This window comes from Lissotriton helveticus, chromosome 1_1 (assembly GCF_964261635.1).
Source record: "Lissotriton helveticus chromosome 1_1, aLisHel1.1, whole genome shotgun sequence".
Taxonomy (NCBI): Eukaryota; Metazoa; Chordata; class Amphibia; order Caudata; family Salamandridae; genus Lissotriton; species Lissotriton helveticus.
Genome location: NC_136057.1, coordinates 1,054,777,227 through 1,054,794,236, shown reverse-complemented (window position 1 = coordinate 1,054,794,236; position 17,010 = coordinate 1,054,777,227). Strand labels below are relative to the sequence as shown.

At 46.6% G+C, this 17,010-nt stretch overlaps 1 protein-coding gene across 5 annotated transcripts in view; it reads right to left on the bottom strand.

The window, feature by feature from the left end:
• CPT1B (carnitine palmitoyltransferase 1B) overlaps nt 1-17,010 on the bottom strand; it is a 300,240-nt gene that overhangs the window by 236,716 nt on the left and 46,514 nt on the right. For 4 of the 5 annotated variants that reach the window (XR_013607878.1, XM_078677942.1, XM_078677941.1 and 1 more), the window contains exons 2-4: nt 13,764-13,934; nt 12,713-12,852; nt 7,428-7,599 (exon numbers count right to left, since the gene is read on the bottom strand). Coding sequence is in view for 4 of the 5 variants with exons in the window: in XM_078677942.1 (XP_078534068.1) it covers nt 7,428-7,599; nt 12,713-12,852; nt 13,764-13,934 (483 nt within the window). In the remaining variant the exon portion in view is untranslated. Of the gene's footprint in view, nt 1-7,427; nt 7,600-12,712; nt 12,853-13,763; nt 13,935-14,250; nt 14,343-17,010 lie in introns of all 5 variants that reach the window. The other variant, XM_078677944.1, reaches the window with a different exon arrangement.

Here is a 17,010-nt window from a genome sequence, read left to right as displayed (position 1 = left end):
AAAAACAATCACTACCTCAAACCTCTCCAACGCCCCAGCCTTCCTTCCATGTCATACCTGCAGCCAGCCATCTGAAAGTTTCACTGGGAGAAACGCCCTAAATTGAAGGCAGTTTAAAAACGTCCAACGAGACAATCGCGGGAATAGATGTCTGTAGGTGACATTTCATAACCAAGAGAGTTTTGCTGAAGCAGAGGATCAGAAGTTGTGTGTTTGCACAGGGCAGGCAAGCTGTCTTGCAGCCGGCTCGATGAGGGGCGACGCTGGGGCTGCTGTGAGTCAGTGCCACCTGAGGCTCGGTCGTGGCCAACAGGCACAACCCAACAAGTGGTGAGGGCTCTGCCCGGGTACGCTCTACGCGCCTGTCCGATAACACACCAATCGCGCAGTCGTTACTCAGGCGCACTCTCACCCACCTTCCCAGAGAGCGCCTTACTTCACCTCCGCGCACAGACGCCTCTCCGGCCAGGAAGCGAGCGCTGCACACAAAAGGGTCCAAGGAAGTGAAGCTGAGCCTCCACCACGCCTGCTGAGGAGCACAGGAGACCCCTCCTGCGAACTCTGTGCTCCTTTTCAGGCTCGGTACCCCCGCCTGCTGGAGGAGGTTCGGCGCAGGACAGCTCTGCAGCCTTAGCTGGGAGCCAGGCCCTGTCTTACCCCCCTTGTCCCCTCCAGCAGTGCTCCCCGCGGCGGCTTCCCTGGCGCCAGCCTCTGCAGGCTGCAGTGGTTCCCTCGCTGCTCTGAGGACGGTGCCTGCTGCATTACATCAGGGGACACTCATGTGGCAGACAGCGCTTGTTGTTGTTGGAATCAAGCTTTCGCTGGCAGAGAAAGTGCAAATCAACGGAGGCTTCCAGCAACAAGTTACGTGTTCTCCGAGGCGGGGGATGGTGGACGAGGAGAGGCTCCCTGAGCGGACGTGTGCTCCAAGGGGTGCGGGATGTGGGGAGCTGAAGCGAGGAGAGGCTGCCCGTGCAAGCCACAATAAAACCAGACTTCAGAAACATGATCCCAACTACACCCCCTATAGATAAGAAAATGCCTCACGACAGCCGAAAGGCAGACGATCCAGTGCAGATGGGCCAGACAAAAAGGAGAAAGGGCAGTGACCAAGAAGCATCATTTTCAATAGGAAGCCAGCATTTAGCATAAGCGCTGACGTGACCCAATGAAAATTATGGGTGGGGCTTCAAGTCCCCTTCTGAAATCTCATCTACAATATATCTCGCCAGAGCGAGCAACGCATGCGCTCTGCAACGCTAGGCGAGACCGAAAAAAAACTATGCACTCCCACATCATTAATCCAAGTACCTGAACATCAAATTTACCACCATCCACAATTTGTTTAATATCAATACTCAAGTCATGGGTGATACCTTCATCCATTTCTGGCCTTTAAAGAAGCCTCCTTTTACTCTCTGGGACTCGTAGTGTAACTGATTCATCAGCGGTAGGAGCTGCAACTGACAGCATCCGAATTTCCATTGACATAAAAACAGTTTTGACTGCTGGTGTCAATTATAACAAGGTGTCAATATGCAGCTCCAAAACCAGCTCCTAGAGCTAAACAGCATACCAGTGCTTTGAGACTGTCAGGCACAAGCCGATTTTACAGTCTTACTTTCTCTCTGCATTTTAGTTTTGGTAGTTTGGGTATTTCTTTTTAAACACGGAGCTACAAGTACCAGAACACAAAGAAAAAACTGAAATAAACATTTTACTCATATTTGAAATGGGACAACTTGAGAGAGCATCTTACAGCAGGTAAATTGTGCCACAAAATATTGCAGTGCAATCCGTTCCAAAGCATTTCCAACACATAATCACAGAAGCATGCATGTGCATTACAAAACTCATGCATAGAGACTAGGTGGCTGTGCTATGCTCCCAAGCCAAGTCAGGCTCCAAACAAATGCACACTTTCCTCTCAAAAGTAATGCCTGGGTAGAACAAGGCGCCTTCAACCTCATGCCAAGAGGGGGCAGACTTGAGGGATATGTACCTCCTCACTGACTAGTTGCAGACAAGACTCCAGTTTAAAGAGACACCTACTGACTTAAGAACACAAATTGGCCTCAAAAGCTCCACTGACTCACACCCATTAAAACTGGGCCGGGAGCTCTTGCACCTGCTAATTCTGGGTGCAAGAACATCAAACCACTTCAAATCGCACCCCTTTCTGAGGTACCTCGACCGCTGACTCGTTGCTTGGCCTTAAGTGGAGTTTTTACCCAAGTCATCAATATTTTTTTTTAATAAACCGGAGTAAATTAGAGGCTGATCCGACCTCCTTGGATCAAAACATGAGTCACAGGATTCTTGGACATAATTAGGGAACTAACTAGTTCTGCAGGTTCTTTAACATCACAGTTCATAGGTCTGTTCTTTAAATAGCATTTCTAAGTAATGAAATATGAAATAATAAAGCTCAAAAAGTCTTTGAGACATATTAAATCAATTTTCAAAGCTTGTTTGGGTCCTCTATATTACTCAATGCCAGCAGTGGCTGTTATAAACAAAGGGTAGTTACTGGCACTAGCAGACGAAGTTGGGGAGGTGGTGTTCACTCAGAGTACGATATTACATCGATTTTTGCGGTACTATGAAGCACTATATGAAAGCTCGCTGGTGGCGGGGAAGCCGAGATTGACTCCTTCTTAGACGAAATAATATTCCCAGAATTAGAGGAGGAACAAGCGAAATGCTTGGGCGGGGATCTAACTATGGAAGAAATCAGGTGGGCTATCAAGCACATGGCCCGCAATAAAACGCCGGGGGTGGACGGATTACTGGTAGAATTCTACTGGACATACGTGGATTTACTAGCGCCGAAGCTCTCAGAAGTCTACAAGGAGGCAAAAGAACTGGGTTAACTCCCTAACTCCATGCGGGAAGCGCTAGTGATCCCGTCCCTGAAAACTGGCCGGGTGGGGACGGACGTGGCTTCCTATCGTCCACTCTCGATGCTGACTACCGATTACAAGATTCTGAGTAGGATATTGGCGTCTCGCCTACTGTAGCACATGACCGCCCTGGTCCATGTGGATCAGGCTGGGTTTATTCCGACTAGGAATACATCCTCTAATATACGGCGGGTGATAGGGATATTGGAAGAGGAGCAACCAGGAGTGCAGCAGCCTATGGTGCGGTCAGTGGACATTGATAAAGCCTTTGACAGCTTAGAGTGGCCTTACCAGTATAAAACGCTAGGACAATTTGGAGTGGGAACGGATTTCGTGGCCTGGACAAAGGTGCTCTATGCCTCTGCAGTAGCGAGGGTGCGGGTTGGGACTCTGATTTCATCTCAATACCCGGTAGCACGTGGGACGAGACAGGGATGTTCGCTTTCCCCCTTACTGTTTGCCCTAGCTATAGAACCACTGGCGGCAAAGGCCAGACTGGGAGAGAAATATGAAGGTCTGTGGTGCAGGGGGGACCGTCAGTATATCTCGCTATATGCTGATGACTTATTGATGTTCTTGGAGGACGCAGGGAGGGCACTTGACGGAACTGCGAACTTGCTCTCGGAATTCGGTGATATTTCTGGCCTGTGGGTGAATTGGTCGAAAACATGCCTGTTTCCGACGAGGCCCAGAGGACTGCCACCGATTACAACTAAAGAAGTGTGTTGGGAGCCGACTTGTTTGGCTTACCTGGGTGTCCATGTTTATCATGGCGCTACCGATATGCTGGAAGGGAATGTGGGGAGATGCGTGAGGGCGTTGAAGGGTAACAGGGCCTTTTGGGCTACTCTGCCGCTGTCAGTGACAGGCTGGATTGCTCTATTGAAAATGATAGCACTGCCTAGGCTGTTGTACTTTTTTAGGACATTACCCGTCTGGATACCGGGTTCGGTATTCAAATTACTGAAGTCATTGATAGTGGAGTTCCTGTGGGGGTCTGGCAGACGGAGAGTGGCTCAAGCAACGTTGATTCGACCAAAGGCAGAGAGTGGGCTAGCAGTCCCCGATTTTGAATTGTACTATTTGCCAGTTCAGCTACAGAGATTGACGCAAGCAGTAGCACATGAGCATCTCAGAAATAGGGGAATTCCACACCATGTTCTCTCATTTATAGTAATGCAACAAAGGCTGGACCTTAGAGGTCTTTCTATGGAGGAAAAGACATTGAGACTGTGCTGGAATCGATCACAGCGCAGGGCGGGAGTGCTGCATCCCTATGCGCCGGAAATTCCGCTGGGAATGGCTATCGCCCTACCCCACGGAGGCGATTGGACGTCCCTGCAGGACTGGGAACAGGCGGGAATCCAGGTACTTGGAGATCTATTTGAAGACGGGGAGCTGCTACCCTATCAAGTGCTGCAAGAGAGATTTGATTTACCTAGAGGAGGGTTCTTATTACATGCCGCGCTGGTTCGTGCGCTCCAGGCACAGTGGAGAGAAGGGCTCATGGAACCCAGGACAACAATGGCGTGTCAGTACACAATGATGGCAGCTGGGACTTTTAAGGCGGTCACCTGCCTCTATTCTAGAATGCTAAATGAAGGGCTAACACCCTTGGATACTGTGAGAGCGAAATGGGAAACAGGTATAGGGAAACCTATACCGGAGACAGCCCGGACACAGATAATGCGGAGAATTGGAAAGACACGAGGAATGCAAGATTTCAGCTGGTGCATTTTTACATACTACATAGAGCATACTTAACGCCGGGGAAAATTAGGAAATATTTTAATATAGAGGAGGCTGCATGCCCCCGGTGCACGAGTGCGGGCGCGGAGCTTGAACACATGTTATGGGCATGCCCTAAATTAGGAGACTATTGGGTGGAAGTGGGAGACATATTGAACGCCACAACGGAGCGACAGTTAAACTTTGACATAGCCACGTGCATACTGCACTGGTTTCCTCACACAACTAAAAACAAGGTGACAAGCAAATTTATAGACATGGGGCTGCTGTTAGCAAAAAGGGAGATAACGAGGCACTGTAAGGCGAAGATTGGTCCTAATAGTAAGAGGTGGAAGGCTGAATTCTTGAAATGGGCAAGCAGTGAGAGTGTACTCAGGTATCAGCAGGCACGAAGGCTTAATAATGAACGAGCGTTAGATTCAGCAAACGCATGGGAAGCATTGGTACAAGCGTTACTAGACCACCAGAATGAGGAAGAGTAGACGGAGGGACCTGAGCTGGGTGGGGACTCCTGGCACTCACAGGTACCCTACGAGACGCTGTTGACTGTAGCGGCTTTGTGAAATGTGACAGAGTATGATATTTACAGTTGCACACACCGGTGAAGAGGGAGGGGGGAAGGGAGATCACGTTGGTTGGGGGTATTTTACTTGGTAATTAGGGAAAATGGTTTATGGGTTCCGAGATGCCTATGTATAAATTTTCACTATAATATGTTATGGCAACAATACTGATTGGTTCAAAGAATGCACGGGGGAAAGGCTACTAAGGTGAGCGATTTGGATGGATGGCCTGTGACTATGCATATTGTATGATGAACATGTAAAACCAATAAAATACGTTTTCAAAAAAAAAAAAAAATAAACAAAGGGTAGTTGGTGGGTGGGGTCGCGCGGCTGACCTCGTGCAGGGAGAGGGGAATTACAATATATATATTTTTTTAACTTACCTTTTGCGGACAGCCGGGCGTCTCTCCAGTGTCGCGTTTGCCGCCTCTCCACTTCCTGGGTCCCAACAGCCCCTGGGACAGACTCCCTGTCCAATCCCTGAGCTGCAGAGCAGCACTGGGATTGTTCTGAACAGGCAAAAAAGATGGCCTGCTCAGACCAGTGGGTCTGGGGGGTTTCTCCAGCTCTGTTGCTCAATGCAGCTCAGGTGGAGAAAACCTAAGTGTTCATGTCTGTTTTGGTAGGCCTGAAACAGACGGCCAAAACACATATGTGCACTTAGGGAGTGGAGTGCACCTAGCACTCCTCCTCCTCCCTCCCATGCCTAAGCCCCGCCCCTCCCAACACCACTTGCTAAGAGCCTGCAAATGTAAAATAAAACGACACTCCTCTGTCATTGCCGAGGAACCGCCACTGCTCCATGCTAGACAGATAATAACTCTTTACCTTTAAGACATCTCCTATTCAGCAAACTATTTCTCGATCCGTACAAAAATAAACTACCGGGCATTAGCAGACAGTTTTCAATGTGTGTTTACTGTGAGTGCTCAAGGGTTTGGAAGCGAGTCGTGCCATACATTCAGCAGTCACCAGACAGATTCAGAGTCAATATATCATGTGCCACCAGGATGTCCTGTCTCTGCATAACTGTCTGAGATCCTCATGCTGAGGATGGCAGCTGCTAATGCTCCCAGAAGGGATTCTTTCTTGCAAACAGCAGTCACTTTCCAGCGTGTGGCTGTGAGGTGGAGGCCGGTGTGCATGAGACAACATATTATGTGATGAGTAGAAGATGTTCTCCCATAGTCACTACCCCATTTATTTGTAATAGTTTCCATGTAGAGGCTAATTTCGTGCAAGTGCAGGAGGTGTAAAGCAGGCATAATATCATCAGCAATCCAGTGGCATTTGTCTCCTTGAAGCCAAAGGCCGGTGTGGCATCCAGGGCCACATTGCTGTTTTGAATCAACCTCAACCTATGAATCAAATATGCAACTTCTCTGGACGCGTTACTGGCCTACTTGGAAGCCTTGACCACAGGAAACCGGTTGGCGCTTTTGCACAGTGATTTACTCAAATGTCAATGGTGGTTGACCCATATTTGACACCACGCTGCAACTGGCCTCTGGTGAAATCACAATTTTGTCCCATCTTAACGTTATTAGTAGCTCGCATCCTGCTGTTTGCTGGTGAGTATTTAGGGGAAGGAGCGAGGAGTGACAACAACTGCATGTAAATAGGGCGCTTAGAGGTTGTTTCTTTCCCTGCTGCTGCCTTCACTACCTCTCAGACTAAAGGTAGCAAGGAATGCACCAAGGTTAACACTGCAAGCTAGAGGAAGCAGCTGCTATTCCTCAAAACACTCAGATGACTGCCATGTGCAGCAAGTGCAGCCCCAAACAGCAGAACCTCAGTGCGCTATGCCGCCCTTTACTCCAAAAATTCGAAACTGGAATGGCATACTCTACAGCTCTGCTGCATCATGGTCTGTTCTCCCCTCTAAGATAATTACCCAGATAGAGTTACACCAACTCTCATGGTGTTCAAAAGCCAATTTTGTTTGCACTCTGAGACTTTGTACATTACGAGGATCAACTGTGCACAGCGCTCAGTGCAGTTGTAGTAAAGTTGAGCTTGAATCTACTTTGGAACAACAATGTCGCTTAGTTTGTCTTTGTGAACATGATAGCTGTGTAGAGATACAATACTTCTCTGTATCTGTTAGAAATGAGGAGCTGAGGATGGGTTAAATAAGATAGCGTACCTGACGTGGTCCCCAAAGCCCACCATCAGCTTTGCTCACTCAGGGCATTCCACGACCACTTACCGCCCAAATCTTGGTGCTTCTGCTGATCTTGCCATGAGGCTCGAACATCCAGCCATGATAGGACAGCAGCATCTTTGTGGCTTGTCTGAAGAACAAGATCCCGGACAGCCATAGGCCTGTCGAGAAGAGGGTGGCACTCATGAGGGTCTTGGTGTGAGTGTTAAGCAAGGCTCTAGAGTGAAGGGAGAGAAAGGTGAGGATGCATCAGGAGTCTGTCTCCACAACAGATCAAGCAAGGGCACCACCAGCTCACCCCTCTGGCAGTGAACCCACATGATCTACCTCTCAACAGCAGAGCCATGGACCATTGAGACCACCAAGAGGTCACAGATGTAGTAGTTAAACTCTGAAACCCAGGAGAAACGAGACTTTCAAGGGTCGACCTTGCTTACAAAAAAAGATGATTACTGAGGTCACCAGAGGTTCACTTCTTCACTAAAACCTATCATTTCTGGGATCCTAGAAGTTCACCGCCTGAGTGAAACCTACAGTTACGGGGATCACCAGCTCCCTCCATCAAGTGTGAAATCTAGGATTATCAGAACCACTAGAGATCTACTTCTTCAGTGGTCTGGTACCAGAATATTGTAGCTAGAATACGATCTGACCTAAATATTAAGTCATAAATTTCATTTACAATAATATTGCCCCGTTAATAATTGAAAACCTGCAAACAATGAAACAAAACTTTATAATCAATGTTTAGAACACAATAAGTATGTCAAGATATATTTTTGTAAACAACATTCTGCAATGCAACCGATCAACAACAGGGGAAACAGATGTTCATCCCACAACAGCTACATTTAGGGTGAGCAACAGCATCAAGAGTTCACCTCTACGGTGGAGTATCCATTAATGACTGGGGGCACCAGCGGTGTACCTTTCAAGGAGTGAAACCTACGATGATTGGGAACATCACGAATGCACTGCTTAACCAATAAAACAAGAGCGATCAAAACTCCTCTTCGCAGCAGTGAAACTTCACAAAACAGGGCACTCACTTCTCTCATAGTAAAAACAAGGATGTCCAATGCTTTAGACGGTCATCCCATGCAGAACAAAATGTTCAGTGAGCAGCAACATTCAATTTCCCTTCAGCCTCTAAAACCACAGGACACATCCATGAGAAATACAAACATGCACAAACACAATGCAAAAAACACAGCTAAGCAATGGAAATAAAATAAACACAGAAAATGGGACACTAAAACGTGTTCCACTAAAGGCACTCAGTAAGAATTGGAGGAACAAGCTACACTTAACAATGAACAGGTTTCAGCACAAGAAGCTTGACAAGAAAACGTATGTCTTGCAATGCATAACATACTTGACACACTATGGGATCACACTCCTGGCACACACTGCAGAGAAAAATAGATATACAGTGCAAGGAGACAGGCACCCCCCTGTCTTATTACACACATGCAAGTGCGCACACACTTTGGGCCAAGTTTAATGTTCGTACTCTATAGACGTCCTCTAACAGTAATGCCTTTTTTCATTAGGAGGCTTAGCATGTCACACCTTGATTCTTCACACTCTCACAACGTGTGAATGTCACTGATATGGCCAGAGCCTTAATGAGTTTAGCTGAACTCCCTCAACACACTGGATCCAGCTATTCACTTGCCAAGTTGGCCCACACACCTTGAGGCGGCGATTGTCACATGACATACTTCAGTATTCTCAAGATGGCTGCAGAGGGGTTTTCAGAGTCGAACACCTCTCATTACAGCGCCTCCTGTTGGCTACATGTACATGTAAATGTACAGGAATTTATATAGCGCAAATCACCAAGCGGTTTCTAAGCGCTTGCTTAGGAAACCCGTCCTGGTATTCCCCTGTGAGATAACCCCGGCAGGGTATCCGCAAGGTGAAAGCTAGGCATCCCGCCGCGAGGGGCCGTTGTGGAGATTAAGCAAGCTATTGCCCAGAGTCGCAGAGTGTGAACCCATGAACCAAGTAGGCACCGGAGCGAGAATTGTCGAGTCCATGGTCATTTTAGGACTCAAGACCCCGCCGAGCCAGGAATTGAACCCTGGTCCCCGGCTGACCTCTGCTTCCAGGTCTGCCTCCTCTAACCAGTGAGCCACACTTCTCCACATGGAACACCAATAGCCGTGGAAGGCAGGGGCTGGTCAGAAACCTCTCCCTGGTGCAGACTCTGCATGTCTGATGGGGCAGCCATCTGTCCTAGAGGTCAGCCTCTTTCGGCCCCAAGAGCAGTTATTGTCCAGCCTGAGGAGATAAAGGACCTGGTACCGGCGGAGCCTTCCTTATAACAGATCACATCAGATGGACTTTCCTAAGAGAGCCAAACATACCATTTTTCACTGAAGAGGGTTGTACTTCACATTGCAGCCGGCAAACGCCTGGCTAGGGCCACAGTGCGCCCAAAATGAAAGATGTCCTGCTTACATCTAGCACAGTGTTGGCCAATAAGACAGAACAATGACCTCCGTCAGGGGACAGTCAAACGAAAAGTCTTGCTACAGAAAAGGTCAGGGGACTCTCCTTATGCATGTTAGCCTAAGCTCTCACTCCTGGTAGACGGTATTAACAGCCAGGTGCACGTGTTTACACACACGGTGCGTGTTAACAACAGCGGCCTTCACTGAATGCAAGTTGTATAACCCCGCCTTTTACACATGCACACCTCACAATCTGCACCCTAGCGAGGTGCAGCGCAACGCAGAAGGGCCCAGCAGGATGCAGCTGGACAGAGCTGGTTTTAACAGGGTGCAGCTGGACAGAGCTGGTATTTAACAGGGTGAAGCTGGACAGAGCTGGTATTTAACAGGGTGAAGCTGGACAGAGCAGGTTTTAAAAGGATGCAGATGGACAGAGCTGGCTTTAACAGGATGCAAATGGACAGAGCTGGCTCTAAAGGGATGCAGATGGACAGAGCTGGTTTTAACAGGGTGCAGCTGGACAGAGCTGGTATTTAACAGGGTGAAGCTGGACAGAGCAGGTTTTAAAAGGATGCAGATGGACAGAGCTGGTTCTAAAGGGATGCAGATGGACAGAGCTGGCTTTAACAGAATGCAAATGGACAGAGCTTTCTCTAAAGGGATGCAGATGGACAGAGCTGGTTTTAACAGGGTGCAGCTGGACAGAGCTGGTATTTAACAGGGTGAAGCTGGACAGAGCAGGTTTTAAAAGGATGCAGATGGACAGAGCTGGTTCTAAAGGGATGCAGATGGACAGAGCTGGCTTTAACAGAGTGCAGCTGGACAGAGCTGGTATTTAACAGGGTGAAGCTGGACAGAGCAGGTTTTAAAAGGATGCAGATGGACAGAGCTGGTTCTAAAGGGATGCAGATGGACAGAGCTGGCTTTAACAGAATGCAAATGGACAGAGCTGGCTCTAAAGGGATGCAGATGGACAGAGCTGGTTTTATCAGGGTGCAGCTGGACAGAGCAGGTTTTAAAAGGATGCAGATGGACACAGCTGGTTCTAAAGGAATGCAGATGGACAGAGCCGAGTCTAAAGGCATGCAGATGGACACAGCTGGTTCTAAAGCACAGTTCTTCAAACTGTGGGGCGACACCATCTCGGGGGGGGCGCACTCTCCACCCTAGCATCTCATTGTTCCCCACTTTCCTAATCAATGGGGCACGACCTGCCCATAATTTAGTCATGTTGAAAGCAAACCGTGAAAGCAGTCCGCTTTCGGTTTCACAGCACAGGAGACTCCCTGCCTCCCAACGCAGATGAAGCTTTTCAGCTCTCGGAATGAATCGTCCGGGAAGGTTAGTTCTTCACAGGAAGGAGGCAACATTTCTCTTTAAATTACATTAGTATGGGCATGTCAATTCTTCATAAATTGTAGAATGCGCACTTAATTGACTGTGTTAAAAACTTTAAGCTGGCTTTCCCTTCAGTTTCAATTATGCAACAATTTCATGAAGATAGTGTGGACATTTACTGAGTTGGCAAAATTTAGACACATTGTACACTGACAAATTTATCATTAGTTTGAGTTTTAAAGCAATTTTGTTTCTGTGTCAATGATTATGTTTTTTAAACAAAACATTTGGTAAGGCGAAATGTTTGCATGTTTATATTTTGTATGGGTTTGAGAAGGGGCATGTAAAGCAGTATCGTATTTTGTTTAGTTTTATGTCATGTAGGATGATTCAAATACTCTGGGGACACTCACGGTCATTTAATAGTACATTAGCAGTTCTGTGTTTGGCAAGATGGGGCGTGGATACGGTTCAAGCAGTGCTTAATTAGAGCCGGTAGTTTCCGGTACTCACCACCGGCACTTATTTCACAGGGCCGGGGCTACAATTTCTGACTCTGCAGGTGGGGGTCTCAATATTAATTGCCCAACTTCAAAATAAAAAGAACAACATACATTGCATGGTAACGGGCTGGTATGTTTTCATAGGCATGCGTAGGTCTGTCCAGGCAGGCATGATTGTGTATCACCACGTTAGTGATGACGTCATCAAGCGTGTCATGTATCCAAAAAGTCGTCATCAATGAATGGCTTGCATTCTATTCTCCGAGTCTGCTGCACCTGCCACTGCCTGAGCCTAAGCCTCCCATTGGATAATTGTAGCTGGGGGCTGGCTTATGACCGAGTTAAGGCAAGGAAGCTGCAAGAGCGCACTTGGAACTTGGGAGTGAGGGCTCTTGAGGAAGAATAAATGAAAGTAAGTGTGAACTTTCCACTTGCTGCGTAGCCAGAGTAGTATAGCCTGCAGCCGTGCATTGCTACTATCCTCAATGTGCTCAATGCAGCTGTGTTCACCACAACTTTTTGTGCACTATGGAGCCGCCTGCAGTATCGGTGCACTGCCTCCCAGCATGCTAATTGCGGAGTGTGCGGGAGCTCAATAGACGCAACAGCCATACTCATGTCTCACAGGCATTGGCAGCAGTACGGCTGGGGGAAGTGCTTGTGCTGCAGCAGGCAGGGTGACAGAAATTGCCGGATATAGTCTGTGATATGCAGATGGCGGTCAATTATGTAGTGTAACAGATTCCAGAAATTTCTGTAAGGTGGTGGGGGGCCCGACATCTAAAAAGATTGAGCTGGAGGGGCTCAACCTAAAAAACTTTGAAGACCACTGTTCTAAAGGGATGCAGGTGGACAGAGCGGAGTCTAAAGGGATGCAGCTGGACAGAGCAGGCTTTAAAGGGATGCAGCTGGACGGAGCTGGTTTTAAAAGGATGCTGCCGGACACAGCTGGTTTTAACAGGGTGCAGCTGGAGACATCAGAGTGCAGCAGAACACAGAAGGGTGCAGTAAAGGCCTCTTGGTGTCTCACCTCCCTGGAAGGACATGGCGGATGTGTCCAATGATTCCTGCAGACAGGTCGATCTTCGCATACAGGCAGCCCACAGTCCCAACAGTAACCAGGAGCCAGCTCGTGGGGCTGGCGGGGTACACGCCCGTCAGGATGCTGTTCTGTGGGGGTGAAAGAGGCACAGAGACAACTACACGGAGGCCAAGCAAATAATATGCAAGAGGCTGCAGGACAGAGGGGATGTGCAGGTAGAAGAAGAGTCAGGCAGAAACAGATGAAGAATGCCTGGAGGCATGTGAGGGCTGGAATCAAAATGGCAGTGAATAGAGGGGTGCGGGAGAGAGGGAACTTGGGACCAGAGAGAAGCAGGCAAGGGTAGGGATAAAAGAGAGAGTGGGGAAAATCCGGTCAAAAGAGGAAGGATCGATGGAAGAGAGGAACACACGAGGCGGGAGGATCAGAAAATGAGAAGAAGAAAGGACTAGGGAAATACTGGAACAACAAAGAGCTAGTGAAGAGGGAAGAGGAAGGGGGATTCAAGGGGAAAGGGGGAGAGAGAGAGAATCAAACATTGGAGAGGATCAAAGTTCAAAAGTAGTGTCTGTGAGAGGATCAAGGACAAAGATGGGAAAAAGAGAGAGAGTCAAGAAAGAGAAGGTCACAAGAGTCAAAGAAAATGGGATTCTAGAGTTAGGGATTCTGAGAAACAGATGAAGAAAGGATGGGAGTTCAAGAGGAACAGAAGAGAATCAGAGAAAGGATGAAACATCCTGGGAAAGTAGGAGACAGAATCAAGGAAGAAGATAGCAAGAAGGGTGAGAGAGGCAGAAAAAAAGATAATAAGGGAATAACAGGAAGAAGAGACAAGGGCAGTGAAAGAGAGGACCATACGAGGCAAATGGAAAAAAGGAACATAAGAGAGGATCACAGAAAGAGAGCGGAGCAAGAGAAAGAATGTGGGAATGGGATGAACACGATAGAGAATCAAAGAGAGGGACAGAGGAGGGGAACGAGGGAGGCAGAAGGAATAATAGCTGCAGAGAGAGATAGAAGAAATGGCCCTGCCACTAACCTTTATGCGTATCAGTCGCTTTCTCCAAGACCGAACTTCTGTCAGAAAGAAGAACTTCAGAGCCTCCCGGCTCAGCTGGAAGTCAAATCCATCTGGAGTGACCGTGAACTGGAAGGCCACGGCCTGATGCGCTTCTGCCATCTTGGGGTGCTCGCGCCACCTGGGCAAAGACTGGACATAGAGAAGAGTCCAGTAAGAGAGTTCCCTCTGGGTCTCAGACCAGGTAGCAATTACAAATGGACATTTGGAACGGGTCCCTATAAGGTCCTATAGTTATGTCCTTAACTAGACTGGCAAAAACTCTGATTGACTTCTGAACAGTGAATGTAAAAAAACGTTAAGGTAATCCATGTCAGCGATTTCATTCCGGTTCACAATTTACATGCTTAACACCTTAGGGAACACAAGAATAAGTAAGCTATTTCCAGGGTGCTGTGTGCTGTATTTTTTCGTTTTGCATATTAGTCCATAATTAGACGAAATTCACCTCCAGATGTTTACGAGGAGTCACAATTAAACGCTCCGGAGTTGAGGCTGAAGGCGGTGCGAGTTGCTCACGGAGCGAGTTTCTCTCAGTGCCTGTCAGTGGGTCAAAAAGGAGTTCAGAATACATGGGCACCCAATCCTTGGTCTTGTGCGGAGCACACAAAGCGATGGCCACCTATTACGGATGCAGTTGTGGTTCTGTGCAAATGTGTGTAAAGGAGTTACACAGTTGTCAAAATATTGACAAGGCAAAAGACAAATGCAGTGCTTTCAGGTGAACGTGTGCATTGTGTGTTTAGGGGTGACGAAATGAAGGAAATGAGATGAATTGCATTCAGGAGAGTGAAAAAGGGTGCTAAAGAGGAAAGAGATGAGGTGTAAGATATGTAGATGGACTAGATATGTAGAGAAAAGTGTGTACCTGTCCGAACGAGTAAACATAACAAAAGTGATTGAGGCATTCTGAACACTATTACCTCTTCCACAGGCCTCAATAATGTTTAGTTCATGGGCTCGATCAATTATAAATCTTTATTTGGCTGCAACCAGCCATAAAAGAATGCATCACAAAGATAACACATTTCTTAATAAAACACAGTAAAAATTAATAAAATACAATTGTCAGATTAGAGTTCCATAGATAAAGGAGCATCTACATGCATAATGCATATCGGAGACATTTTTCAAGTTCAAATTTCATCATTAATCGCTGTGGCAAAAATAAATGCATAAAAAGTCACTTTCCAACAATATTTCAAAGCCAAACTGCAGAAGAAATATATTTATAAACCATTAGGCAAATAAATTCATCTTTTAAAAGCTGGAGATAATGCAAAGCAGCCCAACATTTTCTTATATTTAGGAATTTTAAAAGTGGTTTTAAAAAAGCTTGTCTTTGTTTGATATAAAGTTTACAAAAGAACAAAGTGCAGCGTGCTCTCTGTAGATTCTAAATCGCAGGGGAACAGATCCAATTTAACATCAGAGTATACATTTCGTGGATATAAGACCAAAAAGTGAGAGATTCCAAACCTGAACCTAATAAGATAGTACAATTTAGCATGGCTAAGGTAGAAGGAAAGCTAAGGCTCAATACCTGGAGAACAGGCTAGAAGTGAGTGGTCAACAACCCTTTTTTTAGTCATCTGTGTACCACTCAACGAATAGGAGTACGCTAAAAATTCTCTTTTCAGCTTTGCCCTTGATGTTTTGGCAATATTTCCGGGTTGTCGAAACAATCCAACAATCCCAAGGTCTCCAATTGGGTTTTAACAAAAGAGATCCATGGAATTTTACTCACCCACTCCAATTTTAAACAGTCTGTAATAACAGCACGATTCAAAGCCGATTCTTCCTTTACCCAAATATTGTGCCACAATAACAAAGGAGCTAAATCTATACGAAAGGACAGGGGAATCACGCCGAGTTCGCTGTGGCAAATAGTGGCGGCAGTACTTTTTGGGACACTCAGCAGACGTTTCAAAAACGTATTCTCAGCTCTCTGGAGGCATTCAACATTACAAATGCCCCAGACTCCAGCACCAAACAGGGTATCAGCATACGTGCGTGCTTTATACATTTCTGTCATTGCCTTTATTGGTCGAGAGCCTAGCTTTTTTTGTAAACCTAAAAATTGCCTCCAGGTTTTGATTAAAACCCCTGGTCCTTGCCTCTACTAAATAGGACCAGGTATTTTTTTAATTAAAAAAAAATCCCAAATAAGAAAAGGTGGGCACATGAAGCAATTTCTCTTTGTTTATAAAACATGTCTTTAGAATTTCGGGGGATTTACCCACCACCATGGTATGGGATTTCGCTACATTCATCTTCATGCCAAGGTCATTCATAAAATTATTAAAACTATTTAAAAGTCTTTGCAACCCAGTTCTGGACATTAAAACACAATCCTCTGCATATAGCTGGAGTCTCCAACCGGTCGATCGCGAGCTACCGGTAGCACACGTAGCCACCATGAGTAGCTCACGCCTTTGATCTAAATTGTGTAGCCTATTATTGTCCTTTAGTATTATTAGGCCTTTTTCACAGCCGTTGCCTGCCCTCACCAAACTCAACTGCTCAGATTGGCCTAACTGAGCTTAGCTGGGGCGGGGCAGGCCAACGATGATGACACTATTCCTGAACTCAGCCTCCACGCCATCTGCCTTTCACTGCCTGCCACTGCGCCCTTGATCCTTCAGGACGTGTGCCGGAACGAAGCAGTGGGTAAGCCTGAGCAGAGCAGCAGGTGGGCCGGAGTGGAGCAGCAGGTCCTTGGAAAGCCTGCTAGCATGCAGGTGGTGCAAGGAGTATTGAACTGCTACAAACCCACGCCACCCGATTTTTTTCTACCTGGCACATTACATTTGAGCAGCAGATCTATCGGTAAGCACTGGCCTGGTCAGTAAACCTCTTTATGCTCCGTTCTCCAGATGGTCTATGTTAATTTAAATATTATTGGGAGTTGATTTTATTCCTTGTTTATGTTATGTGGAATGTACAGTTGGTTATCTTCAAGATTTTTAAGGTCATTCTGAAAATAAATTGAAATGACAATTCTTCAGATAATAGGAGTTGGAATGAAATTTAACAGTGGATGCAAACTTGCAGTGTCTTAACTAAACTAGAAATATGCTATTACCAAAGGAAAATTGTATTTGATTTTTACATAAAAACCTTTGTGTTGAAACAAGTTTGAGTGTTCTGTAGTAAAAGAAAGGTCATTGTGTGGCAGAAGATTTTGTTATCCCTGTTAAGGTGTCGT